The sequence below is a fragment of the Gekko japonicus genome, unplaced genomic scaffold (assembly GCF_001447785.1).
Source record: "Gekko japonicus isolate JY-2015 unplaced genomic scaffold, Gekko_japonicus_V1.1 scaffold106, whole genome shotgun sequence".
NCBI lineage: Eukaryota > Metazoa > Chordata > Lepidosauria > Squamata > Gekkonidae > Gekko > Gekko japonicus.
Genome location: NW_015170890.1, coordinates 456,819 through 475,905, shown reverse-complemented (window position 1 = coordinate 475,905; position 19,087 = coordinate 456,819). Strand labels below are relative to the sequence as shown.

The window sequence follows — 19,087 nt, the reverse complement described above, 5'->3', positions numbered from 1 at the left end:
CAATGGCCTGGATCCCATGGAGCATTTCCACAGGAGGAAGGATTTCTATCCAAAAAGCATGACTTCCTTGCCTCCCCAGCAATTTTTTTTTTTGGGGGGTAGCATATTTGGCTGCAGTAGAGAGGAGAAGGCAAAAAAGTTTTTCTCTTTGGATAGAAATCTTACTCATGGAAGTAGATCCAAGCTTATATCCTGGGGCACACTAATGTACCATGAGACATCTGGTAGTGAACCATAAGAGGAAAATTAAGTACACCAGTAATTGAACAGGGGTACTATTGAATCTCTGATCCTTGCAGGTTCAACTCAAAAATCTCTCTTTTGATCTTGTTTCTCCTTTGCATAAAATAAAGGAAATGTTGAAGTTTCCCTAAAAAATGTACACACCTTCAATATAATTTGGGTGTCAATACATATAAATCACTTTTGTGGAATATATAAATTGAGAATGCATATAATTGGAATAAACTGGAATAAAAGAAACAATAATTAAACTTGATGGACAGAAACCACTCTGAATGGCAACACACAGAAACAAAAAATAATGAAAAAGAAGTAATCATTCCATCCAGGGCTATTTTTGGGCAGGAACTCACAGGAACGGAGTTCCGGCTGGCTCCCAAGTTGGCCACGCCCAGCAGGAACTCATTAGCATAATAGGCCACACCCAACAGCAGAAACTCATCAGGATTGGCTACATTAGGGGTGTGTGGCCTAACATGCAAAAAGCCCTGGGTTTTGACAACAAACAGGATAAAGAGAATAAGAAGGAAAAGGTAGGTGTGGCTGGATTACCACTGGTAACATGGGGGTGTGGCCTAATATGCGAATGAGCTGTGCTGTCAGGGTGTGGCCTGATATGCTAATGAGTGTCTGCTGTTGTGTATGTCCTATTACACTAATGAGTTCCTGCTGGGCTTTTTCTACAAAAAAAAAGCCCTGGTTCCATCACTATAACAAAAATATTCTGTGAGAGCCCAAAGCAGCAAGGATCACTCAGTCACCTACAGTGAAGAATTTCCTGCATCAAAGAAAGCTGCCCATTGTATCTCTGCATGAGTCACTACTCTGGCTTAGACTATTTCTGCAAAATGGTCTGCATCGGCATCCTTAAACTTTCAAACTGTGCAAAAATTCCCACAAACAATTTTGCCTTCCCAGGAGTAGATTTGAATGTTGTGCCCCTTTACCCTGCATTTTCAGAATCCTCGTATTCAGCTGCTTTAAAAAAAATTGAATTCTAACTTCTCAGCTTTCATGTGAGGAATTCTCATTGAATGTTTTTTCTTATCATGATGTCATTTTTATTGCATCATCAGTGACACATGTTCACCATGCCTCCCACCCTCCCTAGTTGTCCCGGAGACAGCCACCTTTTCAAAAAAATAGTACTGATTGCGTTACAACACAATTTTGACCTTTACAGTACATCAAGTTCCTGTTCTTTCCTTTGCCTTTGGAGACCCTGGCCCAGACTGATCAATTCCAGTTTAAGGGGAAACATCGCACTGCTCCCTCTCTGAAAAGTGGTGGTTAAAAATTGCTTGTTCGAAAGCAGCCAGGTTCAGCAAATCAGGGAATCAGGACTCCCTGGTTACTGGGAGAAAAGGGAGCGTTCACAAACAGCCATGGCAGTAATGATAGCTTGCTTCCTGTTTTGATTGGCTTTCTAAGATACAGGACGGCTGCTCTGCTGCTCTCTCTAGCAGCTGGAGCCATGGCTTAGTTGGATAAAGTGCTTGTCTAGTAAACAGGAGATCCTGGGATTGAATCCTAGTGGTGCCTCCTGAGTTGCCTTTCTTTTGCGTCTGGAAGTCTGTCTTATTTTATGCCCAACTGTCTACTCTTTCCTGGGCCAGAGCATCAAAACATTGCAAAAAAGATCACAGTCCCTGTAGATATCTTCGGAGCCATGGACTGTAGCTTGGAGAACGCATTTAATAGGACCATGATCTTTTTTACAATGTTTTGATGTTCTGGCCCAGGAAAGAGTAGAGGGCTGGGTATAAAATAAGACACACTTCCGGATGCAAAAGAGAAGCAGCTCTCCAGGTGGCACCAATGAGATTCGATCCCAGGGTCTCCTGTTTTCTAGACAAGCACTTTATCTAACTAAGCTAGAGAGAGCAGCAGAGCAGCCATCCTGTATCTCAGAAAGCCAATCAAGCAAGGAATTGGAGCTATCATTAGTGCTGTAGCTGTTAATGATGAACTACATGATGGGAGGTGGCATGGCCACCTCCCAAAGTAATGGCGGATTGCACGAGTCAGATCTGCTCCCAGATCATGCAAAGGAAAAAACTCCATTGCAGAACATGTGACACAAAGTTGAACAATCAGATGGGAATTCAACTCGCCAGTAAAAAGAGGTAAGACCGTAATGCCAAAATGGTCTTAATCTCCTTCCCAGCAGGTTGTTGTTGTTTTTCGGTCACAAGAGACAGGTACAAATCAGTGATTGATGCAGAAACACAAGTGTTCGGCTCCTCAGAGAAAGGGCAATTTTTACTCTTTGGCTCCAAGACTAAACTTTTTCAGCTGCAGCAAGGAACGATGCTTTCAATTCAGAAAAAAAAAATAATCAAGAAACTTATGAGAAATGTTGGGAAGAAAGCTGGCCTTTGTTCCGAAAGGTGTAGGTTTGTTACTATCAAATATACTTTGGTAGTATATTTTGTGTTAGCGGGTTCCAATTCTAAGCCTCGTCTGTAAAATGGAAGCAGCTGGAGCCATGGCTTAGTTGGATAAAGTGCTTGTCTAGTAAACAGGAGACCCTACCTCACCTACCTCACCTTGTTATCAGGATGACAATCTTAAGGCATGTTCCAAAGTACTGCCTGCAGATGGAGTATTTCATGCAGCAGGACTCCCCTGCCTCCACTGAACCCCCTGATTTTTGGGCATGGGGATCAAGGAACCCTCAAGAGTAAAATGGGGGTCTGCAGTGGGGAAGGGAATTCCCAGAAATTACCCTCCCTCCCTTTATGGAGGGAATGTCATTCCACTGGCAAAACTGCTGCTATACCACCAATAACAGCACCCTAGAATCCAGCCCATAGACTGCAGAGCTTTTGGAAAGGATGCAAATGGTCTACAGCAACAAGACCAGTTATTGATTTTAAGCCAGATCACTCTATGAAATGCAAGATGCAAATTCAAGCTACCTTCCCTGAATTAAATGGGATTACTGGAGTACATTCAAGAGAAACTCGTACCTGTTCTACAGATCAATGAACGTCATCAGCTTACTTTGACTGTTGATAGGAATATGCAGACGCGTGTTCACTGGATGTTTCCACCGCCATTTGTTGCTGTTGACCACTGGCTTCCTGTGATGAAGGTGCTACTGTCTGTGGAGAGGTATCGGCAACAACACCCTGAAGAAGAAGAAGAAGGGGGAAAAAACAGGAGCACAAAAGGGCCTTACTACTTTTAATAATGTCAATGGAGATGAGAGTCAGCACAATCTTACCAACCTCATTATTTCTGAGCAGCTGTACTGTTGCTTTATTGCTGGGGATATCAAAAGCCACATGCTGATATGACATAAATGCTACATGTTTAAAAAGAGAGGCATGCCATGATTACAGCTCTGCACAGAAGGCCAGAAAATACCTTTTCCTTATCACACAGTATTGGGATCCACATACCGTCCACTATTATACTTTATCACACGCGAGTGACTGACCTGATTTGGATCTCACTGAGAATGATGGGATGTTTGACTTGGTGGTGTGGCTTCCCTCTTCCCTGCAGTGAGATCAGAATCAAGCCCCACCAAACAGGCACATTGGGATTGTGACACACAAAGGGTAGGATCTGTATCTGTATCATGCTTTGAACAAGGGAACAAGGGTTTCCAAGCTCATGTAAAAAGTGTTTCCAGGGGATGAATTGCAAAGGACTGACGAAGATTTTTATTTATTTATTTTTTAAAAGAAAAACTGTAGGCGTAACACATTGGAAGCTGAAGAAAAATATCTTTGCCACCTGAGCTATTTGGATAACCAAATTCATTCTTCCAAAGAATAGTTCTTGAAAGCTTTGTTATTGTGACTTCATTCATGCCCCAGTAATGGCTCAACAGGTTAACAATAACTTTGCAGTCGTACTTCATTTTGCCGGCCTCAAAGCATTACCCTTGAAAACTTGCATTTGTTCTCGTTATGATCCTATGAAACCAGCTGATGGATCATTCTGAAACTATTTATTTGTTTTTGTCGGTGAGGTAGCCAATTACCTTTTACGAATTTAGAATCTCTACTCAGAAAGCTTTTTTTTTTTTAACTAAAGGAAATTTGTAGCACGGTGTTCTTTCATAAAGATCAATGGAGAGTGTTCAAAAAGTGGTGTTATGATAACGTTGACAGCAAAACATGATGGAGAGTGAAAAAAATTACCATTGTGCTGTAAAGATTTCAAAAGATGGATGAAAACAGGAGTGACATATCTGAATGCATGGGAGTGATCACTGAAAAATATTTGCAGGCAAAACAGTGGTTAAAAAAAAAAGAGTCAACGTGTGGAGCCCCAATATAGATATAGCGGAGGTGTGGCTACACAGCTGCTGGGGTGGGGGGAAGCATCTTCAGCTATCCAAGGAGTAGTAACTGCATCTACTCTACAAGGAGGCATAGATCAAGACACAATCACTGAGTCCATGCTGTCCATCACATATAATTGGGTGCAAAAATGGGCTATAATGAAACTGGGAGGAAATATATGAATTTCAGAACAAAAGCCACTTTTCTCCCCTCCCCCCCAAATGCCCCCTTTCCCCTTTCTGATATTTGTCCGGAAGGTCTTTATGAAGATGAACAGCAGAGGAGGTCAGGCTGCAGCTCTCCTGGTAGCTTGTGCTCTGCGGTGCCGACAGCATACTTACTCATTAGATTGACATCAGCAGGACTCAGCCCCAAGGAGGGAGGGAGCAAATCCTTCACCGAGGATGAAAAAGCACTCAGTCAGTGCAGCATCCTCCAGGTCTGTATATACAAGAGGAAGGTTTCCTTTGCTCAGTCATAATTTTTGGTGGCTTGTGGCTTTCAGCAATCCCTACCGGCATAAGTCTTAGGCTAACAGAAGCATCCAACCCTTTGGGTGGTCTTCTCTGCTGGAACCTCTTTGCATTTGCAGTCCGATGGTTGGCTCTTGCCCCTTTGTCACTCCCCATCCACCTCCCCACCACTCCTGCCACTTAATGGGATATTCCATTTTCTCTTTGATTAGGGGGGAAAAAAAGAATTCCAAACCAGGTGATCTTGCCACATTGTCTCTAAAGAGAGAGCAAAACAAGTAGGCAATACTACCTTTGAAAGCAGTTTGGGAGTCTAATGAGATAGGATTTACGTGTTCAAACACAGGTGGACTTACTTCAAGAGGGACAGCTGTTGGAGGCACAGGAGTGTACTGGGGAATGTAGGTCCCTTGCATAGGTGCAGCAGCCGTCATATACTGGAATAAAGGAAAAGCAAGTTTAATTTCTCAAGTTCCAAGCAACAGGAAACCTTGCTAAACACAAGTTCACCATCCTGTACCCTATTAATCAAGCCAATAATATTACATTTAATTAGGACTCCAACTAAAGAATACCAGTATGTCAATGGAAGTCATAACTATCTGGTGATGTCTTATCACTGAGTGAGTCTGTCACTGTAGCTCAGCCACTACATTTGCATTTTAAATAATTTCTATCCAACCTAACATATCAGGCAGCCATTTGACATAACTGAGCTGCCATATGATAAATAAACTGTTGTCTGACAAACACGGTTGTGTGAAACTGTTTAATGTAATAAGGAATGAGTCCAAGCCAATTACACTCCTTTAAGTCCCATTGATTCTAGGTGGAAAACTAAGCATATACTGAAATCTTGCCAGCTGGAAATTTTAGACAGCTGAAATGCTCAACATTGGCATGGTCATACCCAAAGATAACAGTATATACTGCTGATGTAGTAACAGTGATTTTAAGTAGGTTTTAAGATGTTCATGAAACTATGAGACACAACACACCTTTCCTCGTTCATCATATACAAGAATCTAAAGGTAAATCAAGGTGGGCAACCCTGTTGGTCTGAAGCAACTGAACAAAGTTAGAGCTCAGTGGCACCTTTAAGCCCAACAAAGTTTTATTCAAGGTGTGAGCTTTCATGTGCATGCACACTTCGTCAGACGATGAAATGGAATTGCAGATCATAGCTGTATATATAGAGGGTCGCTTGTTAAATCAGCATGCAAAATAGTGAAGATGTTTTTTAACAGATAAAAAGAATGACAAGGTTGGTTTCTGGTTACCATCTGTTTGGGTTCAACTGGGCGGAAAAAGGATATTTCATGACAAAAGGTTCATAGGGACCAGGGGTCATTTCCTGCAGGAGTGCACAGGAACGGAGCTCTGGCAGTAAAGAGCCCAGGGGGTGGGCACATGCAACAAGCCCCACCCCTGCTCACAGAAGCCCTCAGTCAGAGCAAGAAGCAGCCAGGTAAGTTGCAGAGGCCCCCCCTGGCCCCCCAGTCTGAAACAGTCCAGTGGCACCTTTAAGACCACGTTTTATCCAGGTACAAGCTCTCCCGCCTCTGCGAAGACAGATCTGCACGTCCCCCCCCCCCATAGCTAGCAATCCAAAATAGTCCAGTGGAGCCTGAGCGGTGGGTGTTGCCTTCTGACACACTTCTGGTGATGTCAGGGGGTGTGGCATACGCAAATAAGTTATGCTAATGAGTTATGCTAATGAGCTCCTGCACCTCTTTTTCTACGACATGACCCCTGATAGGGACTAACACATTTGGGAGTAATAAAACTGAAACCAGTGTGATTCTTTGTCTCTAAGTAATACCATTCTGCCTTATTTTAGAGAAAATCACACTGATTCCAATACAACTTACATTTGGGCAAGCCCATTAAAGGTCTCAGCCTCAACCCATGCTACCTTACTATTTAAATCAGAACAATTAAGTCTCCAGAGACCTGGAGAGAAAGAATAGCAGGGAAAGCAAAAGAGATAAAAGGAACAGATGTCTCCGAGTTTCCCTTTCTATAGCTGGGATTGCTAACTGGATTCTCTTCTACGCATGAATTATTTTTAATTTCCATATCGTCTTCCTTGCTATCAACATCAGAAATCCTACTGAAAAGCTCTTGCCCTGAAGTGCTATAGAAACGTCCTTAATTACACGTGTTTTTCTGACACTCTTACAGTATCATTCCCTTCCTGCCTTGCTTACACAGAAACTTGGCTGAAGGCAACAAATTGCTCAGATCCTTCAATGTCCTATCAGTATTAAGCTGTCACAGCCAGACATTGCTTTGTTTTGCCACTATCCAGCTCCAGCTCTATTCACTGACAAAAATACTCAGCGTTGTTGGCATGACACCTCCAACACCTGTTATCTTCAAAGATGCACAGAAGATCGGTACATTCACAGAAATGTGCTTGATGAATTTTAAAATCATTAAAATACAGGCCAGGATTTCCAGCGGAAGTAGAAAGGGCTGGAGGTATTTGGTTTGATTATTCATTGAAGAGCCTGCTTTGACATTTCTCTTTTGCTAACATGGCAAATGAACTTGGGAGTGTTTTGACTGTATACAGTTACTAAGAGACAACATTGTGACACAGAAACACAAGGAAAACAATGTGTTGTCTTTTGAGTGGGAAGTCTGATGGTATATACACCAAGGACTAAATCTACTCAGACAGTAACATTTTGACATTGATGGAATTTTTTTCTCTGCAGAGCAAAGAAGGAAAGACTCAGATCTGTATCATTACTATTTCAATTGAAAATATTGGGGATAAGGGTGAGTTAATGGAAATCACAGAAGTTGAAACTTTATTAATCAAAATTCGGCCAAATGATATCCACTTGCAAATATACTAAATGTTCTGGGATTATTATTTTTTTTAACATTTGGGAACAACACTTATTCTGGCACCTTGTTGTCTGTTTTCATTTTCCTGCCTGGTGGGAGTGAAAGCAAGGAGAAATAATGCCTGACAGGGATGCTATTTGGGGATGGGCTGTGGCTCAGCAGCAGAACATGTCCCATGTGCAATTCTCAGCATCTCCAGTTAAAAGGAGCAGTTGGGAGGTGATGTGAAAGACCTTACCGAGACCCTGGAGAGCTGCCAACAGTTAGATTGGACAATGCCAATGTTGATAGACATAGTCTTAGTATAAGGCTATACTTTGAGCATCCCAGCTGGCATTTCTGTACACAAGACTTTTACTTTTTGCCAGTCACTGCACTCTCAGGCTTTGGAAGGGCTTTTTGATTGCATATAAGCATGAGACCTATGTTTGCATCTGAAGGAAAGGCCCAAGACTTTGCTGGTACCCACTGGAAAAACCTTGCTGATTGAGCATTTCATTTGGAAGGATGAAGAAGAAGAAGAAGAAGAGATTGGATTTATACCCCGCCCTTCACTACCCAAAGAGCGGCTTACAAACTCCTTTCCCTTCCCCTCCCCACAACAGACACCCTGTGAGGTAGGTGGGGCTGAGAGAGCTCTTGACAGAAACTGCTCTTTTTCAAGAACAGCTCTTATCAGAACTACAGCTTGCCCAAGGTCATCCAGCCAGGTGCGAGTGGAGGAGTGGGGAATCAAACCCAGTTCTCCCAGATTAGAGTCCGCACACTTAACCACTACACCAAACTGGCACCAAACAGAGAGGAGTTAGATGCTGAGACTACAGCTCAACCTGTCCTAGGATATATAAAGGTAAAGGTTTCCCTTGCTTGAAATATAGCTTCACTCAAAACTGAGAAGGATAGGTGCAGGGATTAAGACTATGTTAAATAGTAGGTTCCATGGATGAACAGACCCCAAGTCTAGTGATCAGCTCTACTTTATTCGTGATTTCAGCAAGAACAAGACTGAGACTTCAGGGTCACGGCTCTGTTAAATAGCATGCAATTGCCACATCCAAACACCCCCCACTTCCAAAGATAGGCTATTTACATAACATTGCTGCTTCATTGGTTCTCTCCAGGATCCTGTTGAGCTATTGTTCTATGCTTCAAGCTCAGCCAGTCTCTGGTAGAAACACTCCTGTACTTTACCATTCCAATTACATAACACCCCTCCCCCCTAAGTTCCAAAGCCCCTTAGCAAACATAGTCTTCAAGGTATGCTGGCCTACACCTCTCCTGGTGTGAGCGTCTCGGCTCAGACGGTGTTGGCGAAGCCCAGGGGGACACACCTGGGTTCTCCGCAGTGGCACTAGGGGAGGATGGCACATCCAGAATGGAGTCCCGGGGCTCCGGCCCTTTCTGAATGGGTGTGGGCAACTCCGCATGGTCAGAACAGTCCCTGGGCGGCGGTGAGTTTCCCACCACACTGTGCTCCACTGGCAGCAGTAGAGGCCCCAGATGACTGGCCCCTGCTGTGGCTAGTACTGGGTCAGCTACTTCTGGCAGGAGACGGCGGTGAAGCTGGTCTATGTGTCTGTGCAGGACCTGTCCGTTGTCTGTGGAGACCTCATAGGATACTGGAGCAGTGACGACTCTCGTGGGGACCCATGCAGGACCGCTGGAGTAGTTCCGAGTGTAAACGGGGTCACTGGGGAAGAAACCCCTGGGTGCCTCTTGTACCTCCAGCGTCGGGCGGTTCTCTGGTGCTCGGTCCAGGTGTAGCTGATCTAACCTGGTTGTGAGGCTCTGGCCCATCAGGAGCTCTGCGGGGCTATGGCCAGTGGTGGAGCTTGGCATTGCCCGGTGGCCAGCCTGTGTTCCCAGTTGCCCTCGATGAGCTGTCTGAGAGAGTCCTTGGTGGTCCACACCATCCATTCAACTTGTCCGTTGGTGGCCAGGTGGAACAGGGTGGACCGGACATGTCGGATCAGGTAGTGGCCCATGAACTCCTGAAACTCACCCGACGTGAAAGCAGTTCCATTGTCAGTCATAACCATGTTGGGCAGGCTGTGAGTACAGAAATTACAGGTGAGCACCCGGATGGCTGCCCAGGAGGAGGTGGAGGGGACCAGAATGACCTCCAACCATTTGATGTAGGAGTCCACTAAAATGAAGACTATCTGGATTTGGAAAGGGCCAGCAAAGTCCAAGTGAACCCAGGACCATGGTGTGCAGGTGGATTCCCACTGTTGCACAGGTGCCCGGGGGGCTCTGGTCCGGTGTCCTGGCAGGCCTGGCCCACACACATCCCTGTCAATCCCTGGCCCGCACACATAGCTGCGGGTGAGAGCCTTCATCCAAACGATCCCAGGATGAGTCTTGTGTAGGGCCGCTAGGACTTGCGGATGCAGGGGGGTTGGTACCATGACCTGGCTTCCCCAGAGCAGGCACCCCTTGTGTGTTGGGAGTTCATCTTGGCGGACAAGAAAGCTGGAAATTCTGGGTCCACCCCACTGTTGGGCCATCCCCTCCACACCAAGATGCAGGAGATGTCACGGTCCTTGGCAGAGTGGTGGGTGACATCTGCAGTGTGGAGAGATCAGTCGTATAGTTCTTCCATGAGGAGAATCTGGTGTGCAGGAGCCAGGTGGCGTCCACAGAACGCAGTGGCAGGTGGCTGAGGGTGTCAGCCTGGCCCATCACCTTCCTGGGTTGGTACTGCAGGTCGTACTGGTAGCTGGCGAGGAAAATCAACCAGTGCAAGACTATGGCGACAGCATTTGAGGAGTTTGGCGGTCCGGAGCAAAGAGGTCCAGCAGTGGCTTGTGGTCCGTCACAATGGTAAAGGGCTGGCCATACAGGAAGACATGGAACTTCTTCACCCCCGCCACAATTGCCAAGCTTTCCTTGTCTATTTAGGCATAGTTGCACTCGACCTATGACAATGTGCGTGAGTAGCATACTACGGAGACCTCCCTGCCACCAGGCAGTTTGTGTCCCAAGATGGTACCGACTCCATATGGGGAGGTGTCGCAGGCAAGGATAACTGGTAGCTGTTCATTGAAGTGGGCCAGGACTGAATTGGAGATCAGCAGATCTTTGCCCGGAAAGCGTCAGCTTGTCTACGGCCCCAGACCCAGGGAGCCTTCTTGTCCAGGAGCCAGTGTAGGGGTTCCACAACAGCTGCCTTGTGTGGCAGGAAGCTGTGGTAAAAGTTAAATAGGCAGAGGAACGCCTGGAGTTCAGCCTTAGATTTCGGCATGGGGGTGTTGCAGATGGCCTTGACTTTGTCTTGTGCTGGGTGGATGCCTCCCGCATCCACCAAAAACCTGAGGTGGTCAAGGCGGTGGAAACTCAGGAGACACTTTTCCCACTTAACTTTCAACCCGGCAGACTGGAAACGTTGAAGTACAGACTATAGATGGTCAACGAAGTCCTCTTCTGTGGGGGCAGTGATCAGAACATTGTTGGAGAATGGCATGACCCCGGGAATTCCTTTAAAGATGGAGTCCATTAGATTTTGGAAAATCCCAGAAGCTACGCTGACCCCAAACTGCAGCCACTGCACCTGCAAAATGCCCCGATGTGTCACTATGGTTTGGGCCTCTGCGGTGGCATCGTCTACTGCCAACTGTTGGTAGGCCTGTGCCAGGTCCAATTTCCCAAATATTTTCATGCCATCTAGTGTGGCCAGGACATGGTTGACGACTGGCACTGGGTAGGCATGGTCTTGCAGCACCTTGTTGATCGTGCATTTGTCCCCATTGGGTTTAATTGGACTGACTACGGGAGACTCCCAGAGTGTGTGGGCGACCGGCTCCAAAACCCCTTGGGCCCCTGAAAGTCTCTGCTGAGATTACGGACATGGAAGACCCCGTGTCTAACTCCATCCTACAAGGGGCACCCTCGATTAGCACCGTCACTTTTATTTTTTCTGGGGTGTCTTCAGACATTTGTAATACCTGTAACGGCCGCATGGACGTGGTGTGTAGCTCCTCAGGGTGCAAGGGCTCCTGGTGTGTTGCCTGTTTCCTCTGGGTTCCCCTCAAGTGGCAGGCATGTGCAATGTGGCCTGCCTTCCTGCAACTCTGACACGTCGCATTCCTGAAGCGGCAGGAGTGGCGTTCATGGAGGTCCCCACAGCTGGTGCATAGCGTCAGTGGGGTGGTCTCGGTGACCCAGTCTGGTTTTGGACCTGATGAAACAGACGGGCAGTTGTCTCAGCAGTTGGAATGGTGGTCGGTCTTCTGGTCGCCACCCTCCCGGGACTTCTCGAATGCTGCTGCAGCCTCCCAAATTGCCTTTTGGAGGTTTGTGTCCTCTTGGCTGACAAGCTTGCGACAGAGCTTCTCGTCCCAGAGGCCAAACATGAAGCGGTCTAGGAGGGTTTTGTCAAGGTTTTGGGACTCACATCGAAGAGCCAGTCGGCGCAGGGTGGCAACATAGTCAGAGGCCAATTCGTTGGGTCTCTGGTTCCTCTCGAAGAAATTGAGGCAGTGAGCCAGTCTGGTGGGCTTGGGCGTGAAATGGTCAGTGAGCGCCTTGATGAGACTGTCGAAAGTGGCGAGCTGCAACGTGGTCGGTGCGATGAGGCCCTGAGCTAGCTTCAGGGTGGTGATCCCACAAGAGTTCTAGTCGGGAAAAAGAGATTGAGTTTCTAGACACTCTAAATGACTGTGCTATGGAGCAGATGGTCACGGAACCTACCAGGGGAGAGGCGATCCTTGATTTGGTCCTAAGTAACACTCAAGACCTGGTGAGAGATGTAAAAGTGATTGCACCGCTTGGAAACAGTGATCATAATGTTGTTGAGTTCATCATTTGTACAAATAGAGAATTGGCCAAAAAGACTCACACAACCATTTTTAACTTTAAAAGGGGTAATTTCTCTGATATGAGGGGACACGTGGGGAGGAAACTGAAAGGAAAAGTAGAAAGGGTCAAAACAATTGGGGAAGCTTGGGGTCTATTTAAAACTACGATCCTAGAAGCTCAAAAAATATATATTCCGCAGGTTAGGAAAGGCACAAAAAGGTATAGGAAAAAGCCTGCATGGTTAACAAACAGAGTAATGGAGGCTGTAAAAAGTAAAAAGAATTCCTTTAAGCAGTGGAAAGCTAGTCACAGTGAGGCTGATAAAACGGAACACAGGCTATGGCAAATAAAATGCAAGTCTGAGGTCAGGCAGGCAAAAAGGGAATATGAGGAGCATATAGCAAAAAACGTAAAAACCAACAATAAAACTTTCTTCAAATACATTAGAAACAGGAAACCAGCCAGGGAGGCAGTGGGGCCCTTGGACGACCAAGGGGTAAAAGGAGTATTGAAGGATGATAGGGAAATGGCTGAGAAGCTAAATGCATTTTTTGCCTCCGTCTTCACTGTGGAAGATGAGAAGTGCTTGCCCACTCCAGAACCACTGATTTCAGGAGGGGTGTTGGAAGACCTGAGTCAGATTGAGGTGATGAGAGAGGAGGTCCTAAAACTGATAGACAACTTAAAAACTGAAAAATCACCAGGCCCAGATGGCATACATCCGAGAGTTCTGAAAGAACTCAAATGTGAACTTGTAGATCTCCTGACAAAGATATGTAATCTTTCCTTAAAATCTGCCTCCATTCCTGAGGATTGGAAGGTAGCTAATGTCACTCCCATCTTTAAAAAGGGTTCCAGAGGAGATCCGGGAAATTACAGGCCAGTCAGTCTGACGTCGATACCGGGTAAATTGGTGGAAACCATTATTAAGGAAAGAATTAGTAGGCACATAGATGAACAAAACCTATTGAGGCAGACTCAGCACGGTTTCTGTAAGGGAAGATCTTGTCTCACTAACCTGTTAGTGTTCTTTGAGGGGGTGAACAAACATGTGGACAAGGGGGATCCAATAGATATTATTTACCTTGACTTCCAGAAAGCTTTTGATAAAGTTCCTCATCAAAGGCTCCTAAGTAAGCTCAAAAATCATGGGATAGAAGGACAAGTCCTTTTATGGATCAAAAACTGGCTAGTTCATAGAAAACAGAGAGTGAGTGTAGGTGGGCAATTTTCTCAGTGGAGGGTGGTAAGCAGTGGGGTACCGCAGGGATCAGTACTTGGTCCACTGCTTTTTAACTTGTTCATTAATGATTTGGAGATGGGAGTAAGCAGTGAAGTGGCTAAATTTGCGGATGATACAAAGTTGTTCAGGGTGGTGAAAACCAGTGAGGATTGTGAGGCACTCCAAGGGGATCTGTCAAGGATGGGCGAGTGGGCGTCAACATGGCAAATGGGGTTCAATGTGGCCAAGTGCAAGGTGATGCACATTGGAGCCAAAAATCCTAAATATAAATACACATTGATGGGGTCTGAACTGGCAGAGACTGAGCAAGAGAGAGATCTTGGAGTTGTAGTGGATAACTCACTGAAAATGTCGAGACAGTGTGTGACTGCAATAAAGAAGGCCAATGCTATGCTGGGGATTATTAGGAAGGGTATTGAAAACAGATCAGCCAATATAATAATGCCCCTATATAAATCAATGGTGAGACCTCATTTGGAATACTGTGTGCAGTTCTGGGCACCACACCTTAAAAAGGATATTATAGCTTTGGGAAAAGTGCAGAAAAGGGCAACTCGAATGATAAAAGGGTTGGAACACTTTCCCTATGAGGAAAGGTTAAAGCGCTTAGGGCTCTTTAGCTTGGAGAAAAGGCGACTGAGGGGGGACATGATCGAGGTTTATAAGATTATGCATGGGAAAGAGCAGGTAAAGAAAGAGGTACTTTTCTCCCTTTCTCACAATACAAGAACTCGTGGGCACTCCATGAAACTGCAGAGCGGTCGGGTTAGAACGGATAAAAGGAAGTACTTCTTCACCCAAAGAGTGATTAACACATGGAATTCACTGCCACAGGAAGTGGTGGGTGCTACAAGCATGGACGGCTTCAAAAGGGAATTAGATAAGCATATGGAGCAGAGGTCCATCAGTGGCTATTAGCCACAAGGTATAGCTAGGGGCTCTGGGGCAAGTGATGCTCTTGTCTTCTTGGTGCTTGGGGGGGGGTCAACAGTGGGAGGGCTTCTAATGTCCTGGCCCCACTGCTGGACCTCCTGATGGCACTGGTATTTCTGGCCACTGTGTGACACAGAGTGTTGGACTGGATGGGCCTTTGGCCTGATCCAACATTGGCGTCTCTTATGTTCTTAAGAGCTGAGCAGCAGTGCCTACTTAGCCACGTCATCGATGTCCTGGAACTCCATGAAGTAATTTAGGCATTCCACCCAGGCCTCCCATTGCTCTGGGTGAGTGGGGTTGAACTCGGGAAGTAGTCCTGGAGCGGCAGCCATGGTCCGGTTGCGGTGCGGTGCCTGTAGTGCTGGAGCTCGGTGTGCGGTGTGGTGCAGATAGGCGCTGGGATGGCTCAACAGGATCCCACCTTCATCACCACTGTAAATAGTGGGTTCTGTGGATGAACAGACCCCAAATCTAGCTATCAGCTCTACTTTAGTCGTGATTTCAGCAAGAACAAGACTGAGACTCCAGGGCCACAGCCCTGTAAGATAGCATGCAATTGCCACACCCAAACACACCCCACTCCCAACGATAGGCTATTAACATAACATTGCTACTTCATTGGTTCTCTCCAGGATCCTGTTGAGCTATTGTTCTATGTTCCAAGCTCAGCCAGTCTCTGGTAGAAACACTCCTGTACTTTACCATTCCAAATACATAACAGACTACTTGCAGCCCAATTGCCCTCCAGGGGACAAAGACAAAGGCTTTGATTGCACCCACCGACAGGGAGGCAGGTCTGTAGAGACCAGGGGGAGCAGAAGCAGAGGGCCAGGCTTCAGCCTCTCCCTCCATTAATAGGCAGCCTGTCTACCCTGAAGACTATGGAGGAAACAGAGCCACGTCATAGTGAAGAGAAAACACATGCTCACACATAGGAGATGTGAGGAGGAGAAGGAGGAGTGGTACTGATGACAGAACTACTGATGTAGGAGGAAGAAGAAGAAGAAGAAGAAGAAGAAGAAGAAGAAGAGGAGGAGGAGGAGGAGGAGGAGGAGGATTGGATTTATACTCCGCCCTTCATTACCCAAAGGAGTCTCAGAGCGGCTTACAAACTCCTTTCCCTTCCCCTCCCCACAACAGACACCCTGTAAGGTAGGTGAGGCTGAGAGAGCTCTGACAGAAACTGCTCTTTTTCAAGAACAGCTGTTATCAGAACTATGGTTTGCCCAAGGTCATCCAGCCAGGTGCAAGTGGAGGAGTGGGGAAACAAACCCAGTTCTCCCAGGTTAGAGTCTGCGCACTTAACCGCTACACCAAACTGGCTCTCTGGGAACTGGGATCTGGGAACTTCTGGATGTGTTTATTTTAATTAAAAGCAGCTGTGGGGAAACCCAATATGCACATTCTAATTGTTCATGTGTAAGGCAAAGGAGAAATATCCTTTAAAGAGAAATGGAACATGCAGTCATGAGAGACTAACCCTTTTTCTCTCACATTATATTGCTGTCATAGATCAGGGAAATATACCCCTAAAACTATCATCAGTCACATGTATCTTTATACCCACCTACCAGTGATCCATTAATGGGGAGCAGTGTCTTTTTAATAAGTGCAACCATCACATGAGAACTAAAATGGAATATATCTATATTTGGTGTCCTTCTGGAGAAAAGTGTTAATGAATTAACCATTTTAGGATCCACATTATTAGTGCCAGCTCTTAAAATCCAAGTCTAGACACTGCATCACTACTATAGCTATGTGAAAATGTCTAAATTGCTAGGGAAGCTGATGTAAATCATACAGCTGCAGGATATATCTCAACTCCAAGGTTTTCACCACAGTTATCTTCTGTTCTCTTCCCTGAACAGGACTTTCCTTCTTTTTAAGCCTTACCGAAGGTACAGAAGAAAATGCTTTGGGCCATAACTAGACGCATGGACTCCTGAGGTTTCGCTATTTCCATTTTGGGTATCTTCTTTTGATTTATATGCAGGCTGAGAGCATGAAAAATTGAGCTTCTAAAGGTTATAACAAAAGTTTTAAATATAAAACGTCGTATATTAACTTCAAAACACTCTGGTATGATCTATGCGGAGTTTCTGGAATATAAATACAAACTGATCATGCAATTAGAAATCAGAATTAGCAAAGATTTATAAAGTAAAAAAAAATTGGGCCCAGCAAACACAACATTCAATGGCCTGAAAACAATCTTCTGACATATTCTTCTGACATAAATATTTTTATCTTTAAAAATATATTTAAAGATAATCAAAACTAGATTGGTAGATGAGTTAGATCCGAGCCCAGTAACAACTTAGAGACAAACAAGATTTTTGGGTATAAGCTTTCAAGAGTCAAAGCCCTTTTCGTCATATATGACACTTTTAACTCTAAAGTACTTATACCCGGAATCGGTCTCTAGGGTGCTAATGGACTCAAATCTAGCTCTTATATCGTAGACCAACATGCCTATCCTCCTGAAACTAGATTGGTAGATGAGCCTTAAGAAGGAAAGTTAACAAGAGAAAACTTAGGTCTAAAACCTGAGCATTGACAAAATGACAAATAAGTGGTTACAATCAAGCACAGTAAACCCAGTAAAAGCACCTACCCTGCTCTACTGGAAGGTGACCTGCAGTTTCATACTGAACACACACGTGAACTCACGGACGCTGCCTTATACTGAGCCAACTATTGGTCTATCAAAGTCAGTATTACCTACTCTGACAGGAAAGAGCTCTAGTCTCCAGTGCCTCAGGCAGAGGTTTTTCACATCATCTACTACTGGATTCCTTTAACTGGAGGTGCCAGTGTATGATGCTCTACCACTGAGCCATGACTCCTCCGCTTAAATAGAGATGAAGCCATGTGGCTTGGTCAAGCACCACTGTCACCAGATGTAACATCATGTAGAGCTGTTGCAAGCAATGTTCCCTCTAAGCTGTGGAGTCTTGTGAGCAAAAATTCTGCTTTGTGAACTACCGGCATAAAAGTTGTGAGCAGGTGATTTGGCTGCTGCATAAATCAGTTTGCTCTGGAACCATCCTTCCTGAGCTAAGACCAAAATCTGTGAGCCAGAGGCTAAAAAAATGTGAGCTAGCTCACACTAACTCAGCTTAGAGGGAACACTGGTTGCAAGATACATAGATGGGTATTACAGGTGCAGAATGATGTCAGGTAATCCTTAAGTTATTTCATCCACTATAGAACCGATATGTTATTTATTTACATTGTTTATACTCAACTGTTCTCCCCAGTGGAGACCCAGAGCGACTCACCTTTCTCCTTTCCTCAATTTTATCCTCACAACAACCTTGTAAGGTAGGTTAGGCTGAGAGTGAGTGACTGGCCCAAGGTCAACCAGCAAGCTTCCATGGCACAACAGGGATTTGAACCTGGGTCTCCCAGAGCCTAGTCCACACTTACTAGTACATAACAGTACATTTTATTGTCTAAAATAATGCAATTACAACAGCTAGGCAGAAAAGTAAGTGGACTGGATCAACTGAATTCTTCGGAGAAGCACTGAAGCTTAAAGTCACTCTATATACTGTCACCACCATGCAAGACTGAGGGACCTATTAAGAAGAAATGACAATATACATGTCTTTTCACCAAGAAAAGTGTTCAGTGGCACACATCTTCTTTCAGAGGCAGAGAATACTGTAGTATTCATGTCCACCCCCCCCAGCATTAGATACACAACTTACGTGCATGAAACCATCCCATGAGCTGCAATAGTACAACCCAGAGTTTGATTTAGCACATCACTGAGAACTATGCCGTTGATGGCAACTGATAAAAAGCAAAAAGAATGATGGTTCATGCTGCCTTAGCGCTGGAAAGCACTGAACAGAAATACAGCGGTTAAGTGCTAGCAAGCATTTTTAAGCAGCCAGTAAGCCATCACCCACAACATTTTATTTGTTTCATGTGGGTGCTTAGCACTTACTTTCACAGCAATTCAGTTACAGATTGCTTCTGAACGATGGTGCAGTAAGCACTGTGTTTCTTTTTGCCAAAGGAACAGCTTTTCTAAAGTTTTGTCCTTGTTGCTCCTTAACCACATATCCAAATTCTAGATAACACCATCCCAAACTCAAATTACACTTCAGTATGCATTACGAACACATGTGCCATGGCTCAAAAAACCCTGGTTCACAGGTAGAAACAGGGCTTCTATATAACAAAGCAACTATTTTTCCATGCAAGCCTTTAGGGTAGGGGGA

General features: G+C 45.2%; 1 protein-coding gene across 1 annotated transcript in view; it reads right to left on the bottom strand.

Moving 5' to 3' along the window:
• Positions 1 to 19,087, bottom strand: part of RBMS3 (RNA binding motif, single stranded interacting protein 3) — a gene marked incomplete at its 5' end in the record, with an annotated part of 435,264 nt that overhangs the window by 2,671 nt on the left and 413,506 nt on the right. The window contains 2 exons of the mRNA XM_015418391.1: positions 3,250 to 3,377; positions 5,374 to 5,454. Coding sequence (XP_015273877.1) covers positions 3,250 to 3,377; positions 5,374 to 5,454 — 209 coding nt within the window. The remainder of the gene's footprint in view (positions 1 to 3,249; positions 3,378 to 5,373; positions 5,455 to 19,087) is intronic.